At 38.6% G+C, this 18,894-nt stretch overlaps 4 protein-coding genes and 1 long non-coding RNA gene across 12 annotated transcripts; 3 read left to right on the forward strand and 2 right to left on the reverse strand.

Moving 5' to 3' along the window:
- Positions 1-216: 216 nt before the first annotated feature.
- On the forward strand, positions 217-886 carry LOC131024407 (uncharacterized). The gene is made up of 2 exons (XR_009101815.1): positions 217-505; positions 550-886. It is a non-coding gene; the product is annotated as an uncharacterized LOC131024407 (long non-coding RNA).
- A 976-nt stretch (positions 887-1,862) lies between these two features.
- LOC131025921 (uncharacterized) lies at positions 1,863-2,995 on the reverse strand. The gene is made up of 2 exons (XM_057955701.1): positions 2,942-2,995; positions 1,863-2,579 (listed from the first exon to the last, which is right to left on the reverse strand). The coding sequence occupies exons 1-2, from the start codon at positions 2,993-2,995 to the stop codon at positions 1,863-1,865; spliced, it is 771 nt and encodes a 256-aa protein (XP_057811684.1).
- A 48-nt stretch (positions 2,996-3,043) lies between these two features.
- On the reverse strand, positions 3,044-5,041 carry LOC131025922 (uncharacterized). Its single transcript, XM_057955702.1, has 4 exons — positions 3,980-5,041; positions 3,849-3,938; positions 3,437-3,682; positions 3,044-3,232 (listed from the first exon to the last, which is right to left on the reverse strand). The coding sequence occupies exons 1-4, from the start codon at positions 5,039-5,041 to the stop codon at positions 3,044-3,046; spliced, it is 1,587 nt and encodes a 528-aa protein (XP_057811685.1).
- A 1,992-nt stretch (positions 5,042-7,033) lies between these two features.
- Positions 7,034-11,480, forward strand: LOC131024408 (uncharacterized). Of its 8 annotated transcripts, none has more exons than XM_057953918.1 (7): positions 7,108-7,374; positions 7,469-7,581; positions 7,743-8,328; positions 8,808-8,875; positions 9,277-10,336; positions 10,516-11,111; positions 11,211-11,480. In XM_057953918.1, exons 4-7 carry the CDS (start codon positions 8,811-8,813, stop codon positions 11,317-11,319), a joined length of 1,830 nt encoding a protein of 609 aa, XP_057809901.1. In that variant the 5' UTR covers positions 7,108-7,374; positions 7,469-7,581; positions 7,743-8,328; positions 8,808-8,810; the 3' UTR covers positions 11,320-11,480. The 8 variants fall into 8 exon arrangements, with proteins under 8 accessions (XP_057809896.1, XP_057809901.1, XP_057809898.1 ...); XM_057953915.1 differs by having other exon boundaries at positions 7,108-7,297; XM_057953919.1 differs by lacking the exon at positions 7,743-8,328 and having other exon boundaries at positions 7,108-7,297; positions 10,516-10,528; positions 10,565-11,111.
- A 146-nt stretch (positions 11,481-11,626) lies between these two features.
- LOC131024409 (protein GOLVEN 6-like) lies at positions 11,627-13,183 on the forward strand. The gene is made up of 4 exons (XM_057953922.1): positions 11,627-12,155; positions 12,247-12,296; positions 12,366-12,426; positions 12,650-13,183. Exons 1-4 carry the CDS (start codon positions 12,053-12,055, stop codon positions 12,802-12,804), a joined length of 369 nt encoding a protein of 122 aa, XP_057809905.1. The 5' UTR covers positions 11,627-12,052; the 3' UTR covers positions 12,805-13,183.
- Positions 13,184-18,894: the final 5,711 nt, after the last annotated feature.

The raw sequence follows: 18,894 nt of genomic DNA on the forward strand, positions 1-18,894 counted from the left end.
GAATTAGTCCATTCATATCAATTCCAAATTAAAATAAATATACATTCAATATTATTATTTCAAAATTAATAATATTAAATCAAGATTCATCAATCTAATTAATTTATATTAATTCCAAATTAATATAAACATACAACAAATATTATTATTTCAAAAATAATAATAAATAAGATTTATTAATCTAATTAATAAACCTAATTCTGAAATTGGGATTAATTAATCAGTTTTAGCTGGGTATTTAATAAAACAAGCCCAGCCCCTTTAAAAAATCATTTTCGCAGCCCACAGAATTCCACAGCAGCAGCCCACAAAAGGAACAGGCCCAGCCTTTGAACACTGCAGCCCAACAACTCCTCTTGGCCCAAAACCCAATTTTCAGCAGCAAGGGTTTGAGAAAAGGATTTGCAGCAGCAGCTGCCGCCTCCTTTCTCGTCACCACGCCCGGAGCCCTGGAGCCACGCCGCCGCCGCTCGAAGCCACGATGCAGACGACGTCGCGCGACCTCGTAGGACGGATCCTCGCCGGTCGTGGCTCGATGACGCGTCGGAGGTAAGCGGCGACGTCTCCAGACGCTTGCCTGCGTCCTCACCGTTTCTCGGCCATTCCGGCGGAAGGAGCATGAAGCTCCTCGTCGCTGTTTACAGCCGCGGATCCGCCGCCTCCAGCGTGCAAGACCTCCACCAACAGTCGCCCTCCATTTTTTGGACTCCAAGCCCGAGATGGCGGGACTGCCACAGGGATGCAGCAGCGCGTCGGCTTGAAGCCACGACGCAGCTGCCGGCTGGTGGTCGGGCGCTGCACACCGGCGAGCCCCGAGCCACCGTCGCCGCCTCGTCCATGAAGGTGGTCGGCTCAGATCCGGCGAGTGTGAAACGAATATTGCCCAACAATTTTCACCCAAATTCAGAAAACCAATTCTCAAAATCGAATTTCGAAAATTTCGAATTCCAAATTAAATTTCAATTTCGAAATCAGATTTCAAAATCAAATAATTAACCCATGATTAATTAGAACATAAGACGATTATAAATCGAGCCCCGAGCTCTGATACCACTGTTGGAAATCCTTGACATCATCTAATGATACGCAGCGGAAATAACAATCAAGGAAAGGATCTAGATTTACAATTGATTCATGTGTAGAGATTACAAACACACAACAACAGTTAGAATAACTTACTTGTTGTGTAGCAAACAATCTTATAGCAATTCTTCTAGCAATCCTGCAGTTGAAGCCACTACTATGGTATCCACGTATATTGCAGATTCGATGCAGGAACAATTCCTGATGCACAATTCAATCATCGAAAGCTAGGAAATCTCCGATTGAATTCTATAGTGCTCTAAGTGTTTTCTCTCTTGTGATTTTACGTATTTCACGTGTGTTCTTATATCCCAGACAAAAGAAATATATTCCTATTCTTATAGGAATAAGACACGCCTGTGGCCGGGCTTTTCTTTTGTCTCCAATTAATTAATCCAATAGTCAAACTATTTACTAATTAATTAAAGCTTATTAGAATATATCAAATATATCCTAATCTAGTCCATATATCTTTCACTCTTCCCGCTATCACATTCCCAAACCGCTGCCTTCACTTCCTCTTCTGAGAAACATCGGTCCAGCCACTCCCTATCAGAGTTCAAGATTTTTCTATCAATGAAATCTGCAGGCAAATTCGGTCGAACTCTGCTCCGTCTCCTGAATTGAGATTGGAAATGGGTTTTGACAGCTCTTTTCACCTCACATGGCTCCTCAATCCAGCTACCATTAACATTTAAACCCGAAATTTCGTTCTTGATTTTTCTTCCATTTATTGCCTTATGAAAAAGATTTGTATTCCCATCTCCGTCTTGTAACCATCAGTTCCTTGATCTCTGCGCCAGGATGTTGTCTCTGTGTTGCAACTGAATCAACAGATTCGCCTTTGCCTCGCGTCTTTTACCCACCTCTTCCTCCTCCAAGCCGATAGCGTCGTCGATCAAATCCCATTTCAAAATTTCCTCCCTAAGGTTTGAAACATTTTCGTCAACCAAACCGAAACCTGTCTTGCTCCACACCCTAAGATCATTTTTCAGTCTTTTAATTTTCTCTTTGAAAATGAAGCTGCTCCATCCAGAAATCCCGCCCCGTTGCCACGATTCCTTCACCACCGTTTCAAAATCTGGGTGTCTTGTCCAAGCGTTGAGGAACCTAAAGGGTTTTGGTCCCCAGTCCACCTTTTTCGTATCCAAAAGAATAGGACAATGGTCTGAGACCGTCCTTTGAAGACCCCTAACTTTAGACTGATCCCAGACAGCCAACCATTCTTCGTTCAGCATGAACCTGTCCAGTTTTGATTTACACTGCCCTTGTGGTTGATACCACGTGAACTTTCTCGCTTGAAGTCTAATTTCAGTGAGTTCACATCTTCTCACAAACTGATCAAAGGATTGGATATCTCTGGGGGAGAAATGCGCGCCCCTTCCATTCCTCTCAGCTAAGACACGAATAGAGTTAAAATCCCCCCCAAAACATACGCACTGGTCCCTCGATTGCCTCGCCACGCTCTCCAAGCTGTCCCAAAGGATCAATCTTTCCTGTAAACTTTACGGCGCGTAAATATTAACCAAGAAGCAACGAACATTTCCTTCTTTCCACACTCCATTCACAATCAGTACGCCTGGCATATCCCAAAAACTTGAGCACGCGAATTTGGATGAATTCCATATAGTAAGAATACCCCCCGATCTACCTTCCGATTTGCGTTGAGCAAAGTCGAAAGTATCGGCACCCCAAGTTGCTTTGATATCCAAGAAAATCAAATTCTCTGATTTCGTTTCTTGTAAGAAACAAATGTCCACCTCCTGTCTTTGAACCAGTTCTCGCACCTCCCTTTTTTTAACCCTACTACCCAGCCCCCTAATGTTAAAAGATAGAATCTTCATAATGAAAAGGGTACCTGATTCTCCTCTGTCTCCACGTCTTTCTTTCGAGAAATCAGTTGGTTTGCCATCTCCTTTTCTTCCACATTGCAGGAAAGACTGAGTTTTTTCCCAAAATCCTAAATTCTCAAACCCTCCTCCAAAAGATTGTGGTCCGCGTCATCTTGATCAACCTCTGGGGTCGAAGCTGAGTGTCCTTCTTTATCTCTAACCTCGGCGTCTCTATCTTCGATTGAAATTCTGCGACTCCCATCCCCAACTGAAACCCCCTTCTTCGAAGGACCCCTCGACGCCGACTTCATGTTTCTCTGTTGCAAAATGCGACTCAGTCCAAATTTAAGAGGAACCTCACCTCCGATTCTCTTCTTTCTCTGGTTTTCCCCCTTCTTATCTCGCCTACGTCCTTCTCAATTTTGAAGTTGTGATGAAAACTGATCTTCAGGTTTTTCCAAGGGTTCCATGCTTTGAGAGCTCCGAAAATTGTTACTACAAGTGGGCTTATTCTTACTGACCCAATCTTCACCAAGACTTTCGATCGCGCCCGGTCCCGGCCCATAGAGCATCTCTTTATGTCTGGGCTCCGCTACTTTGGGCTCCGCGACTTTAACACCCACAGCTGGGCTAAGGCCCAAATCAATATGGGAAAAACTATCAGCAAGCCCATTAGGGAGTGCTGACTCATGACAACAATGGAATCCCTTCGGATCGTCCTCCGCCCTCGTGGCTTCCCCTAGTGGGCCCTTTGCGCCGTTATCTTCCTGACAGGGTTCTTCAAAAATCTGACACTCCCATGATTATTTTTCCTTCGCATGCAAGAGATCCGTATCGGAAGAAGGGCAAACCGTTGTGTCCTGAACAAAAAACAAGGAGTCCGCAAGATGAACCGGCGCTGGGCCTGCAGAGTCCAAGAGAATCTCCGATCACCTGAGCCTCCGCCGGAACTCCTGTCTCTTCGAACTCACCCTCTTCAACAAAGTCGCTCTCCTCATCTGAACTTTCTTCCTCATCAAGGGTCTGTTTATTTCCGGGTATGCAACTATCATCGATCTCCTCACCCGGATTTTGAAGAACGCTCCGTTGATCTTGCATTCGAGGGTCTTATTCACCGGCGCCAGACCAATTGATATTTGAATAAAAGCAGTATCCAAACGATCCTTATTTTTTGTGAGGTCATGTATCTTGAGAACCATCCCGATCCGAGCACCAATAGCCTCGAAAAATCTTGAGTTCCACGCTTGAAGTGGCACACCCCACCATTTGGTCCAGGTCAATCTTTGCGAGTTAACATCAATGAACATCCAAGGGCGAAACCACTCGAACCATAAATCTGCCCATTCGTCGAGGCCCTTCAGAGATTCATCGACCGACTTCATGTTGTCGCTTTGGATGAGAACAAGGTTTCCTCCCATAGGAGTAATCTTAAAATGACCTGCGCACTCGCTTTTAATCTCTTCTCCAAACTCTTCCCAAGGAAAGTCAGACTTCACATAACCTGTAAAGGCCTTCTTAAGCCAATTCGTCTCTTCTTCTGAAGCAACAAAATCAAAAAACGCTTCCGGAGGATGTTTTGAGACATGGTTTGATCTAACAACCGCCTCGGCAAAGGTCTTCCTTTCAGGGTTCCCCCTCGAAGATCCTGCTGGTTTATGCGAATCTGCTATGACTGGTAGTCCGTTGGTAAACTGCGACATCATCCCCATGGCCTGCTGAGCACTACCTTCGAAGGAGTTTGGCTTAGCTTCCCCCTCCATTCCCCTCTCAAATCTAGGGAGGTAAGCCCTAAGTTTAAAGCTTCCGATCCAAATATTGTTAAGTTCTTCCAAGGTTCTCTTCGAATCAATCCCCTTTTCGAACCTAACAAAACCGAAAGGTTTGCCCTTGATATCTCTCTTCCTAGGGCAGAAAATATCCATGACTTTGCCAATTCTTTTGAAGCTTTTCTCCAGAGTCTCCAACCAAGTTCCTTCCGGGAAGTTGTTGAAGAGAAAAGTGACCGTGTTTCCCCAAGCCCGTTTCTCCTGGTTCTCTCCATGATTCCCTGAAGCAATCTTGAACTTTGCTTTGGAGTTCTCTCCTCTTCGCCTCACCTCCATCCAGCTTCCTTCTCCCTTGCCCATATTATCGAACGCAAATTCCGATAACAATTAAGGCATATTGTAAGCTAAGATTTGCAATCTGATTTATAGTGCTATAACAAGCAATCTGATTTCACCATCTCAAACCCATAAATCCTCTCAGATACAATGGGAACGAGCCGTGAGCTCAATCAGATGGAACAATCCTCTATCACCGCCCTAGATTCAGCCAGTCAAATCGGCGTTGAAGTTTCTGACGGAGCTCCGCCTGTGAGGGAAAAGCAAGGCGAAGGCGTAGAGAGAGAGAGAGAAAGAGAGATATGGAGGTTTCTTCTTTGAGTTCAGTTTTGAGAGAAAGTGAGAGAACGGAGATTGTGAGCGAATTTGGAGCAGGGAGGAAGAGGTAGTTGGCAGCGGCGATTTCGCCGGAGAAGGAGAAGTGGCAGCGGGAAGCAAGGGAGGAGAAGGAGCGACAGAATTCTGGAGAGCGAGAGCAGATTCTCCGGTATCCACCGTCGGAGAACGCTAGGAAGTTCCAAGCTCTCACCCGTAGCGAAAAGAGCGGGAGGAACCGCTGCCGCCGCTGCTGCTGTTGCGGCGGCGCCGCTTGGAAGAAAGAGAGCCAGGGAAAGAGAGAGCGTGTAGAGAGAGAGAGGAAAGAATGAGAGGATGCTAGAGTTTGCCCATTTATATAGAGGGGTAATTTAGTCATTTAAAATAAAAAGTGAGTATTTTTTTAAGTTTTTACTTAAGTGGGTAAAATTTATTTTTGCTATATAAAAGTGGGTATTCTTATATATTAACTCTAATAAATATATAAGAGGGCTAAAATAAACAATCCACAAATTATGCTTTAAATTGTCTTAGACTCTTTTTCTATTAGTATAGATAAATTTAGGGGTGTAAACAAACCAAGCCGCTAGCGAACTATTCGGAGCTCGGCTCGAAAAAAGCTCGTTCAAGTTCGATTAAAGAAGCTCGATAAATAAACAAATCAAGCTTGAACTTAGTAGTATTCGGCTCGTTAGCTCGTGAACATGTTCGACAAGTGATTCAACTTGAAAAATATAAATTATTAGTAGATACAATTTATAATTATCCACTAAAATTAATAATAATTGTATTAAATCTCTAATTAATTTTATTTGTCATAAGAAAATAATTGATATATATATATTATTTTAAATAAAATAATCAATATTTTGAATATAAATATAAATTTAGAAAGTTCGTATAGGCTCGATTAGGCTCGTGAGCCTCAAAGTATTCGGTAAGTAAAGTTCGGGATTCGATTCGATACTAAACAAACCTGATAATGTATCTTATCAACACCTAATTCTAAGTTGCGAGTTTTACCTAGCGTTTGAGCGTAAAAGTTGAGAGAAAAAGTTGATTTGCCGAGAAAGAAATGGAATTGTTGTTGTATTGAATGAAGAGCACGTAATTTACACAAGGGGAATGCATGGGGTATTTATAGAGTACAATAGAAGGGCAAAATGGTAATTTCATCTCTAAAAACATGCTCCCTGCGTGATCAAGGGCATAGTAGTAATTTCGCCTGCAGACGAGCGATTCCTCTGGTCTGGCGCTTCCCGGGTAAAACGATCACTCATTCCGCTGCCTATCTTGAGTGATAAGTCATTCCTCTGTCTTTGGTGATTCATCTGACTGAGCCCGTTCCTCTGGCGGAACCCATTCTTCTGACCATAGTGATTCCTCTGTTCGAGTTCATTCATCTGCTCTACATATATTACTCCTCATCAAAACTAAATTTGAGCACACTACTATTCGGTTCGGCTCGATTCGATTACACTCCTAGATAAATTTATTCATCAAAATAAAGACAGTTAAAAAAAAAAAAAAAAAAAACAATCCTTGTAGCTTCCGTTAACGATGAGAAACGGAAAGTTCTTCCGTGTAAAGACAACCAAATAATTAATGCCTTTTAAAGCGTCGCCAATGCCTCTCATTTATTAGCGTCTCATAAAAGCAGTTGGATATGTTTTCTCCCTTAATTAATAATTAAAGTGGGTCTGCTCCGGTGCGAGATTTTGCGTGTATACGTTTAGAGAGAGAAAGGAAGAGTTGACCTGTTTATTAGTGGCGAGGGTGGCACTCTCTCATATACACATTCAACCATCCACCAAGCTCTCTCATTCGCCTATCTATCTGTAAATACAGTTGTTTACATGTTTAGTCAAACGGCGCGAAGCTGGCTCATTTAGCCGGCTGAGACCCCTTTCTCTCTCTCCTACCTTCCTACGCACGTACACACATTACCTACATCCCTACGCCTATGTATGTATATATGTCCACTAATCGCATTTGCGTATTTCTTCTATTGTTTTTCGTTCTGTAGTTGATCTTCTTCTGGTGTATGAATTAGTTGCTCTGTTTTCTCTTCTTCTTCTTCTTTCCTGCTAGCTGTTGGATTTACGCAGTTGTTGTTCCATTTCTCAATTTTTTCAGGGAATTTTTCCTTGCTTTCGATTCTCTATTTTGAAGTTGATCAGCCCTATCAAACGTTGCAACGCAAACGAAGGAAGTTTGGCGTCTTTAGAAAATTCGTGGCAGGAAAAAAGGTGATTTGAAATCTTCATATTACTGAGATCGTGTATGTTTATGTTTGTCAATTAAACGGTCATCTTATAGTGTATTATTTCATCCTGTCAGCCTTTTTATATTATTTTGCAAAATTCTATGTGCAAGTAAGATGATATAGGTTTTCGATATAATATGGCAGGGTTACTTTAGATCTACAAAATTTTGGGGATTCTGGCATTCAAGCAAGAGATATTGGTTTAAAACTTGGGACGTTTTAGCTGTAAAAGTTTTTTTTTTTTTTTTTTTTTTGGAGAACGTTTGAAAATGGTAAATTAGACACTACCTTTCATAGTGATTTATTTTATAAATGTTAGTAATAAATATATGTAGTTAAATTGGTTATGGACATAGCATAACAGGTGTAGCCGTGTAGGCAAAACACGAAAACGTCTTTATCTGTATGCCTATTTTGTTTACATACAATTAATTTTTGTATACGTGAATATTGTTCTCCATTTATTATTTTGCCTGTCCCTAAAAAATTGATTATTTTACCTGTTTTTGCGCACTGTTACTACTCCAAGGTAGTATTGAATTTATTTACCTTTGAAAAGTGGCGACCTATTTTTGTCTGCTTCCTTACCATGACAAAAGGAAGGTTCCGAAGCTTAATTTTAGTCATTTAGGCTTATACACTATTTTGTTTTTTTTTTTTCTCGACATAAGTTTCAAGATCACAGTATTCTCTTGATTGCTTTTATTTTTCTCAGGAGATTTGTGCGAGTGTAGGTTTTATTACCTAGTAAATGACAGAAAAATATTCCTGTAACTTTTATGAACAGGAAAATGATTTTGCCATTTATACATTTTTTTTAGTTGGGATTATTTTGTGCCGTAGATTAGCTTTAATGATTAATGATTACAGACTGTTCTATCGTTTGATATTTCCATTTATGTGAATATTCTTGTATGGGCATGTGAGCTCTCCAGGGTGTAGTTTTGGTACAACTTGGTGCTGCTATGAAGTGGATAATTCAAAAATCTGGCCTTCCATAGAATCATGGTTACGATAATGAAGGAAACTTATGAGATTAAAGTTTGGGCCTCTACTTGCAGTTTCTTTTTTTCTTTTTTATCATAAAATTTTCAGTAATTTTGTGGACTTTCTACGTTTTCATCTTTTCAATCTTGGGAATATTTGCTGGATTTTCACTCTTCCTTCATTCTGGTAGATGAATTTTGACGATCTGTTATGCTTGTCTAGTGAATGTTTGCGACACAACTGCTGAGGATTCTCCAAACTACTACTAGTGATGTGAAGTGTGAAACCTGGTATAGTTTTCATCTCTGAAGTTGTTTCAAAATGCTAGTAGCTTCTTCTATAAAAAAAAAATGCTAGTAGCTTCATTTATAGCTGCTCATGATGATCGAGTGGTCAATTATTATGTCACCTCTACACCATAGCATTCTCTGCCCAATCAATTGATGGTTGTGCTCTTGTCATTTGGCTTAAAGTTATGGGTTCCTTTCATTTCTTGCCTCATCATTTGGCCTAAAGTTCATTTCCTGTCCCGTCATACTTTGAAATAATCTGAACAATTGCCATGAGCTTATAGCAAGGGGGCATTTGTTTCCCAAATTTCTGCAGTATTGATCATATGCAGACTACATATTTACTTTCGTTTTTCACTTGCCTGCGAGTAGGATCTTAATCGTTCTAAATGTAATGACAGTGTCTGTGACTCAGCTGCACAAGACATGATCATGAAGGAAAATCAGAATGGAACTCGTTACGACTCTAATTATTTGGGGAGGGACTCTGATCCCCTGGCTGTTGGAAGTAAAGAAAAATGCCTGTTAAATGGTCTTAAAAGGGACACCCATCCTTCGCTTTTTGAGCAAAAAGGTGCACAGATGTATTGGAACCCTAAAGTTGACGATGATCTTTTGACGGATAATCAAAACAGAAATGGACACCTTAAAGCGGACGAATTTCAAAATAGACCTCTTTGTCGTCTGGAGAGTCTGGAGGATGATATAGATTCAGTATCGTCTGACACAAATGCTAAAGACGAAGTGCAAACCAAGCCAGAGCATAATTGTGCTGCGGCAGGTGAAGAATTTATGTATGGTAATGAAAATGAATCAAGTGATTGTAGTTCTCCATATGTATCTGCTGCTTCCGACTTGTTCAGTAGCAATGAAAATATGTTTACAGATAAAAACGTGTTGGAATATCAGCGGCCTGAGTTAATAGTTTGCTATAAGGAAATCAATTATCATGTTGTGAAGGATATATGTGTCGATGAGCGAATGCCTACGAACAGAAGAATTTTGATGGATAATAGTGACGGTGATCAGTCTGAGAATTATTTTCCTCATCCTCTGAGTGATCATAACCATCATAAGGCTACTGGAGGTGTTGATGCCGAACTTCTCATATCAAATGGACTAGCAGCTACATCGCTGGATAGTGCAGACTTTACTGTTGCTAATCAGCAGGGAAGCAAAAAAGAAAGCAATGGGATATTACTTGTCCAAGGCCGGCCAAATTTGCCATCAGAAAGATCTTCATTTGAGGATACTGCCACTGGTTGTAATCTGGAGGAGTCGATGCAGATAGATGAAATGAACTTTGGAGCAACTAGAGAAATTGCAAGGCATGCTTCAGATGAGGAGTCATTTGTAGATAGGACTCTTCCAATTCAAGAATTTGGCACGCGTAGTTTCCTCAGATCTTTTCTGAATGCTTTTGATGCTGAGGGAAATGAAGTGAAACAGCTGCCAGATCAGGTTTGTTCTTCCTAACTGTATTTTATTTGATGCTTAAATGTTAACTGTCAATTATATGCTTTGAGTTTCCTTTACTTGGCCAATATTATCTAAAGCAGTAGCAAGAATTTGTGATCAAGCATTTACAAAAATCTTGCTGTAAATGTTGCTGATCTAGAATGACATTTTGTGGCGAGCAGATTTCTTCTGCAAAAGCAGATTCTGAAGGTCCTGCTGCAACATCAACAGAAGCAAGGCCAAAGGAAGATGTGCAAACAAGCAGCTTAAATTACAACAGTAAGGTGGAAACAAGAAGCATAACATTCAATTTCAACTCCTTGGCACCCGTCGTAGGTGGTGCTAAAAATGGGAAAACAGAACTCATTAAAGAACAGTCTGTTGACTCAAAAGAGGTGACTCACCAAAAGAATGAAGAGTCTGACATTTTCACAGATCCTAGGCAAAGTCAATGGAGCAGCAAGGACACTAACACCAGAGAAATCTCTGGCAAATCCCTCAATAATGACGCATTTCCAAATGATTTTTCAGCCAGAGACCAACCTCAGAATTCTAGCAGCAACGATAATGCTCTAGCTCTAGATCAGTCCCTTGACTGCAAGGATGATAAGTATGCTGATAATACACCAGTTGCTAGCTTACGGAGATATGACCTGGGGGAGTCGAGCTTTTCTGCAGACAGTTTCATCACGCACTCAGGGCCAATAGCATTTTCTGGAAACGTCTCCCTTCGCTCGGATGGCAGTGCAACGAGTGGCAGATCTTTTGCTTTCCCAGTGTAAGCTGTCTTTCTGCTGCTCTTGTGCTTCCCTCGTTGCAGTGTTAGGGGATTTCTTAGCCTTGCCAACTGATAATCCATCTTCTTTGTTTTGCTCAGATTACAATCTGAATGGAATTGCAGTCCAGTGAGAATGACAGACGCAGATAGGAGACGTTTCCGGAGACACAAGGGTTGGAGATCAGGCCTTCTCTGTTGTAGATTCTAACTACATCTTAGGTTGTTAGGTGCAGATATCCTGTTGCGCAATTTAAATTTAATTATTGCTATTGTAATTATAATTTCTCTAGCGCTGGTTTTGTTCATGAACGCTCATGCTGAGTTTGAATCCAAACTCAGTGTCACACATATTGTCTATTGTTTCTAAAATCCCACGTGCATTATTTATCTGAATGTTTTATTATGTAAAAGAACACAACTTCCTTTTCAAGATCTCCCTCTTGTCGACTAGAATAAACAGTATTCTCTAGATTAATTTAACTATTTTAGAAAGGTCACCCTAGCCTACGGCCTATATATAAGAAGCTTAATCAAACTGATTAAATCAAATATATATTCTTGTCAGCACCAGAATCTGGATTAAATTTAGGGAGTTGAGATTCTAAAAGAAACATGAATGAAACATTCTTTAGGTAGAAAATACAAAAACTAACTTAGCATTTGAAGTTGCTTGACATATTAATTAAAGTGGGCACGGTAGCCTTGTGGTCCTAACATGGTAGGTGTGAAAAGAAAAAAGAATAAAATTCAACACAAATGGTGTGAAGTTCCCTAAAAAGGGAACTATAAAATATAGGTTTATCTCTCTACTTATTTTGGAACTCTGATTTTTGTGCTTTGTGCTGTGCCATCGATCTCCTTTCTCTACTCCGTGTCTCCTTTTCTAGTGTATAAATTTCAAGTTTGAGAAAGCAAAAGAGAGAGTTTGGATAGTTGTTGCTATGGAACTGTGGAATCTCGTGACCGCACTCTGCGTAGCTCTCTCATTCATGTTGGCATCCTGCGCTTCTGATCACGTCAATCTGCAACAACACTATGGTATTGGTAATAATCTTCATATTAAGTAGTAGGAGTAATTCTTTTTCTCTTCGGCCACAACCATAATATCTTCCATTGTTGTAACGTAATTGTGCAGGTCAGCAACCTCAGTTATCACTACCAAGAAAACTCAAACAGCTCCTACAAGTATGTTCATCTTCCTCTCTCTCTTTCTCTCTCATTGTGAGTGTACTATATATCTTGCTTCGATCATAGGTGAAGAGTTCATCTTACAAAGATATTATGCTGCAGAAGAAGTTGTTGGAAGGTACAGCAGGTAGAGATTTTTTTTCAGTTTCTACTTTTAAAATGGCAAGAGGAGATAAAGTAGTTTTGAACGTCAAACTAACACATGCAAACTATGTAAAACTGCTTCATCACATAATCTGTATGAATATGATCATCCACTACTCGAGTTATGTATGAAAGGCGATGTACATTCATTTGTATGAGTTGTAATGCCACTTGTATTATTAATTATGTGTATATATATTTTACAGGTGAGAAAAAGATTGAGAAGGAAGAAGATGTGATGAGAGGGACATGGAGAGAATGGGTAGAAAGGCCCAACAAATCAGAATACTTCACAATGGATTATTCTTGGGTTAGAAGACGACGCCCAATACACAACAAGCAAATTCCATTCGTCCCATAAAACCTGGATTTTGCTACCTTGTATTATTACTACTACTCTTGTCACGCAATGTCTAGGAAAAATATGTATACTTAATTTAAGTATGTTTATGTCCAATTAGTTAGGGAAGGAAATGAGGAATGTGCCTTGTCTGGATAGATTTTGTGGCCGACACTTTCCAGCAAAGGACACTTACTTTTGTAGCCAAGTTTTTCATCCCAAATTTTCACTTCGTTCCATGTATAATTTTTGGTTGTTTCTCTTTGCTTTTCAATGCAGTCAAAAGGGGTTTCGAGCTTCAATATAAATCTTTGAGATCTCGAGACAGCATTTATAGCAACTCAAGAATATTTGTTATTTCAAATACGGTAATGCAATGCTGTTTAATGAACAGCCATAATATGGTAAAAACTTATCAAATTCATGTATTTAAGTTTTTATGTTTAAAATAAAAATAGGATTTAGTTAGTTTTATATTTTACATACTGTAGCTATTTATTTTTATAATTTCTTTTTCTTTTTTTAAAAAATTATTAAAATAATAAAAAATTGCATTTTTGTCTAAATTACAAAACAAAACTAGCAATATTCTATTTTTAATTTGAATGAAATATTTGAATACATTGAGTTTAAAGCTATTACGGTCGGCCATATTATGTCCAATTAAATAGTTGAGGCTGTAAACGAGCCGAGCCGAGCTGAATACTAGCAGGCTCTAGGCTCGAGCTCGAGCTCGGCTCATTTAAATATTCGAGTGTTTGAGCTTGGCTCGAGCTCGATTCAAGGTTTTATATTGTTGTTCGAGCTCGAGTTATTCACTTATTGAGATCGAGCTAGGTTCGAGTTCGACGATCGACGCGACGATTTAACAAATAGAAACTAGGGCTCTACCTTCATTTTCTTTGAGGGGGAAATCGATGGTAGTGAGCAATAGAATCTAAGGCTCGACCTTCGGTCTCTAGTGCCGGTGGTGGTGGCGGTGGTAGGGGGCGGCGCCGGCGCTGGCGGTAGAGGGTGGCGGCGGCGGATGGGGGAGGAGAATTACGGTTTGGGAGTGGGGGAGGTTGGGGAAGATGATGATGTAGATTTTTTATTTTCATTTTTAATTTTTTTTTTCATGTCATAAATGTGCCACCGTGTTATTTTCGGCTGCCACTGTGTCAATTCCGGCTGCCACCGTGTCATTTCCAGCGCCAGCGTAAGAAAAAATCGATCACCGGATAAATTTGAGACAAAAACGAAAGGTTATGTATTTAAAAGTAGATTTTTTAAATTATGAGCAAAAACCAATTCCGAGAAAACGTTATGGATTTACAGGCAATTAACCCTAATAAAACTAGCAATATTCTATTTATATTTTAAGGCTGCGTTTACTTTGATGGATAAATTTATCCATGGAAAAATATGAATAACAAAAAATTATGTCTTTAAATGTCTCCTTTCTCTTCCAACATTTGACACAAAAGCATTTGTGTCAAATGTTGGAAGAGAAAGGAGAAATTTATCCATCAAAATAAACGCAACCTAAATGAAATATTTGAATACATTGAGTTTAAAGCTACTACGATCGGCCATAAGAACATCACTCTTTCAAATAATAGAATTTATTGGTCCTCATTAACAGTATATATACAAGTACAAACAACTATCCCTAGAAAAAAGTGTCCACAAAGTTCATTAAGAGAATCTTGTGGGCATTAAAAGATAGAAGAAACTGTATTTTTTTTAGGTGGAAATAGTATCAACTATTGAACCGTGTATTTTGTCTACAAATATTGTATAAAATATTTGTTTTTTTAAGTAATTGGAGCACAATCAGTGGTATTTTTTTTAAATATATATTAAAGTATAGTTTTTAACAGTAATATATTTTCAGCAAAAAAAATTATTTTCTTTTCAAAATTTTAGGCATGTTCAAACAATATATTTTTAGGCGTCTTGGGAGAATGATTCCACCTAAACCACTCTAATCTCATGTTCACTTGGAGACGAAAAAGTGGTTTCACCATCTACCGATAGAGAAGGATACTCCTTGAGACCAAGTTTATCGGCCAGAAATGTGAAGACCTGGTCGACCTCCACGTAGGTTATATGAAAAAAAATTAACAATTAAAGTGGTCTCCAAGAGGTGGCCGACCAGTGGAAAAATCGGACCAACCTTGGTTTCTCTCTCTCTCTCTCCTAAAATCTACTCCCTCCGTCCGCCAAAATTATGTAAAATGGCTTGGGCACGGGATTTAATAAAATTTGTGATGATTTTGATGTAGTGGAGAAAGGGTCCCACCACTTTATGAGATGTGTGGTTGAGATTGAATTTTGAGTGGGTTTTTTGTAAATAAAGAGTGTTAGTAAGGATAAAATATTAAAGAGGATGGTGGGACCATTGCCAAAAAAGGAAAGTGACATAATCTTGGCGGACGCCAAATATAGTAATTTTTACATAATCTTGGCGGACGGAGGGAGTAATTCATTGATATAGTGACACTTGTTGTTATATAATTGGTTGAGTAGATTTTATTTAGATAATTGATAAAAATCATTATATCTTTTATATAAAACATTTAAAAAACAAAAAAATTATACCAAAATTTATATTTTTTCATTCTCTATAAATAGAGACAACTATTGCTATATTTCAATACACCTTCAAATTCTCTCATTTATCCTATCTACATATAGCTTCTATTATTTGTTTCTCTATTTTTTAATGGATCGAGACAATAATTCTTTTTTCAACTCTCAAAATTTCAATCCCTCCCAAAACTATTATCCAAATCTTGCTGATATTCCAAGCTCCAATGAATTCCCAGAGTTTGATTATACTATGAATTCAGAATTCTCGCATAATCCAACTGATTCTCCTATTTCTGAATATCACCAAACCTCTGAAAATTTTTCTGCAAACCCTTCCAACAATGCACAAAGTTGGACTGATATAGAAGATATATCACTAATGTTTGCATGGTGCTTTGTCAGTAACAATCCAATTGTTGGCACTAACCGAAATAGTAAGTCGTTTCGGAAAACCGTTGCAGATATGTATGAGCAAAGTCGAGCAGATAATCCAGAAATTGGAGGTCGAAGGAGCGTGGAATCATTGAGGAACCGTTACAAACGCCTCGACAAAAATATAACTCTGTGGGTTGCTGCATACAAGAAAGCATATGAGCGACGAACGAGCGGTCAGTCCAAAGAGGATATCGAGAAAACAGCTCAAGCAATTTATGGTAAACTTAAGTTTACTCACCATGAGGTGTTTGAAAAATTTATGAGCATCTATCCGAACCGGGAACTGAAATTGGATGGTACTGATTACGTACAATGTTCTCACCCAGACGACGAAGACAGTGTTAACGAAAGTCGCAGCAACTCAAAAAAATCGAGGACAGATGAAGATGTGGATCCTCCAACCGACTCTACTCCAGATACTCCAGGTAGTGATACTTCAAAATTTCATCGTCCTTGGTGCGTCGTTTTACACCAAAAATATCCGGCAGTCAGCCGGTATGCCCATACAACGGCAGCCAGCAAAATCGTCTCCCAAGGGATCGGTGAGAATTTTTCTAAAATTCAACCTGCAAAGAAACTCAACTAAAACGAAATTAATGGATAAAATATGAGAAAATACTAAATCTAAAAATAAATAAATAAAATCCAAAAGAATTGCAATGGTTCTAATACTAAATAAATAAATAGAAAATCCAACAATTAATAAATAAATTCCAGCAATCAATTAAGTCCACCCTAGCTTAATTATTCTGATCATTGATGCAAATATAACTTTAATTCATGCAAGCAAACCAGTTATAACCACCGAAGACGCTTCTGACGTGATCTTATTTCTCCTTAATTATTCGGTAATTAGGAAGACGCTTCACTAATTACTACCCTAATCGACTGACAACCGTAAGAGACGCTCTATAGATTTAATGAGTCGACAGCATTAATTTCTAGAGAAATCCGATTCAAAACCAATAAACTCTGATGCAGGATTATTGAATTAAGACTGTTTTTCCCTTGACCCTGATATGCCAATTTACCACTAATCAAACCTAAACCACGATTACGTATGGCCGATTTAATTGACTGTATAATTAATTCTAACCCACTAAATATTGCGCACTACCTAATGGATTAAAACAATTAATATCGATAAACACAGAGAATCACAGATACAAGCATAAAAATAAAGTATAAGAACAAATTAGATCTCACAGAATAATCTTGCTAGTGCTTCCCTAATCGTTGTTGGAATAAAAGAAATTAGCTATAACACATAAATAAAATAAATCAAGAAAAATAAATAATAAATAGCGAAAAGAAACTTGAATTAAAACCAAAGTTTTCGTCTCAAATCTACTGCTCCAGAAATAGGCGTGAATGTCCATTGTTCAAGAGTATAACTAAGTTATATACTCATAAGGAAATTAAAGAAAACCTAATCCTAAAGCTAATAGCAAAAGTGGCGTGAGGCCCTAACTAATTAAAAGCTTTAGTTTAGCCCACAAATAAATAAATAAATAAAGGCCCATAAAAGAAAGTCAAAGGCTGCCTTTAGAAAGTAAGTTTTAGCCCACTTAAGAAAGGTAAAAATCTCCAGCCGCCTAATCTCTCGTGAATTCAATTCTGGCGGCAATTCAGACGGTATGGGCACACCACTCAGCCTGTTCGCACAGCTCTCTCTTTACAGCTTCACAACTTCCAAAATTCTTCTAAAAAATCGAAGCTTTTCTCCCAAACCTATCAAAAATCATTAAAATAATTTATTAGTTCCACAATTAACTCCAAAAGATAATAATAAGCAGGAACTATGCATTAAAATCAACCAAAAATGTTCAAAATATACGTATAAAATACGCCCAATCAAACTCCCCCACACTTTAACAATGCTCGCCCTCGAGCATAAGAAGAACAAAACAAAGGGGAAAAACAAACTCAAAAGACAAGACAAGACGCAACTAACGACGACTAGCCATGGCAACAATCATAACAAGCAAATCTCAAAGTTAGGAAAAGATACAATCATCCTTTTTCCTCAAACCATTCTTGAAATCTACAAATATGTGCATTCACCCTTCATTCGAATCAAAAGTGTGCAAATCAATCCAGCTTCACCATGTTCACTTAAATCTCTCAATATCAAAACGTAAGGTAAATTCACACACATGCAACTTGACTCTATCAATTATAAGTTTGCCACTATGTCAATATTTTCACTTCGAAAACTGAACTTATCTATGAATCAATAGGTCTTTCCACAAGGTTGTAATGGAGCTAGGGTGCATGGGTATGATAAACAAAAGTGGATAAACAAGGCTAATAAAACCAACAAAATGCAAGTAGTTCACCACATTCGAATCCCAAAATCATACTAAATCAAATCAACCCTTATTCCCAATACATAAGCATTCAAACTCCAACATTCTCTTCTCTTTTCTTCTCTTTTTTTCTTGTTTCTTTTTTTTTTTTGCTTTTTGTTTTGCAGATGGTACTTTTCACGATTTTTTTTCTCTCTTTTTTTTTTTTGAACTAACATCATAACATCACCTCATTCTTAAGCAACCCAGAACCTCTTTTGTCAATTTCAATCCTCAATCATTCTAACCAATGCATCTTATTTCCATCAACCTTATTCCTCCAACAAAGTAATATCACAAAACAAACCACTTGCATTATGTTGGAAAGGGACAAAACAAGGCTAAAAGAAGGCTAATGGCTAAAATTTTCGAGGCTTCAATCATATATAACAATAAAAAGGGTCAATGCTTCAAAATGGCTCACTAATGGATACTAAACGGTAGGACATTTTTAAGGCCAATGAGGTTCATTCCTAATGCCTAAATCACTTTCACAATAGAGTCCAATTCCAAAAAAAATTTGATTATGACAACATGGCAAACCGAATATCAAGAAGTCAAGTATGCATAACACTCATCAAAGAACAAGCAAGGAGCATTCAAGTTATTGCTCAAAAGGCTCAATCCTCACTATATGAGTGGTTTTCAACAAAATTGATCAATTTGCACATTCGTCATCCTCAAACACATATGGGTTTCAACACATTTTCATATCTTCCAAGAAAACAACCATACAATCCATATCAATATGCTC

Source organism: Salvia miltiorrhiza, chromosome 5, assembly GCF_028751815.1.
Source record: "Salvia miltiorrhiza cultivar Shanhuang (shh) chromosome 5, IMPLAD_Smil_shh, whole genome shotgun sequence".
NCBI lineage: Eukaryota > Viridiplantae > Streptophyta > Magnoliopsida > Lamiales > Lamiaceae > Salvia > Salvia miltiorrhiza.

Excerpts from the sequence above, each read along its gene's own strand:
- LOC131024408 (XM_057953913.1), top strand. The coding sequence starts at position 8,811 with ATGTTTGCGACACAACTGCTGAGGATTCTCCAAACTACTACTAGTGAT. Across the intron at positions 8,876-9,276 it reads GATGTGAAGTGTGAAACCTG|TGTCTGTGACTCAGCTGCAC; the intron begins GTATAGTTTTCA and ends ATGTAATGACAG. Across the intron at positions 10,337-10,515 it reads TGAAACAGCTGCCAGATCAG|ATTTCTTCTGCAAAAGCAGA; the intron begins GTTTGTTCTTCC and ends TGTGGCGAGCAG.
- LOC131025921 (XM_057955701.1), bottom strand. The coding sequence starts at position 2,995 with ATGGCAAACCAACTGATTTCTCGAAAGAAAGACGTGGAGACAGAGGAG. Across the intron at positions 2,580-2,941 it reads TGGAGACAGAGGAGAATCAG|GAAAGATTGATCCTTTGGGA; the intron begins GTACCCTTTTCA and ends TAAAGTTTACAG.
- LOC131025922 (XM_057955702.1), bottom strand. The coding sequence starts at position 5,041 with ATGGGCAAGGGAGAAGGAAGCTGGATGGAGGTGAGGCGAAGAGGAGAG. Across the intron at positions 3,939-3,979 it reads GAGCGTTCTTCAAAATCCGG|ACCCTTGATGAGGAAGAAAG; the intron begins GTGAGGAGATCG and ends GGAAATAAACAG. Across the intron at positions 3,683-3,848 it reads GAGTTCCGGCGGAGGCTCAG|GAAGATAACGGCGCAAAGGG; the intron begins GTGATCGGAGAT and ends GAACCCTGTCAG.
- LOC131024409 (XM_057953922.1), top strand. The coding sequence starts at position 12,053 with ATGGAACTGTGGAATCTCGTGACCGCACTCTGCGTAGCTCTCTCATTC. Across the intron at positions 12,297-12,365 it reads AACTCAAACAGCTCCTACAA|GTGAAGAGTTCATCTTACAA; the intron begins GTATGTTCATCT and ends CTTCGATCATAG. Across the intron at positions 12,427-12,649 it reads GTTGTTGGAAGGTACAGCAG|GTGAGAAAAAGATTGAGAAG; the intron begins GTAGAGATTTTT and ends TATATTTTACAG.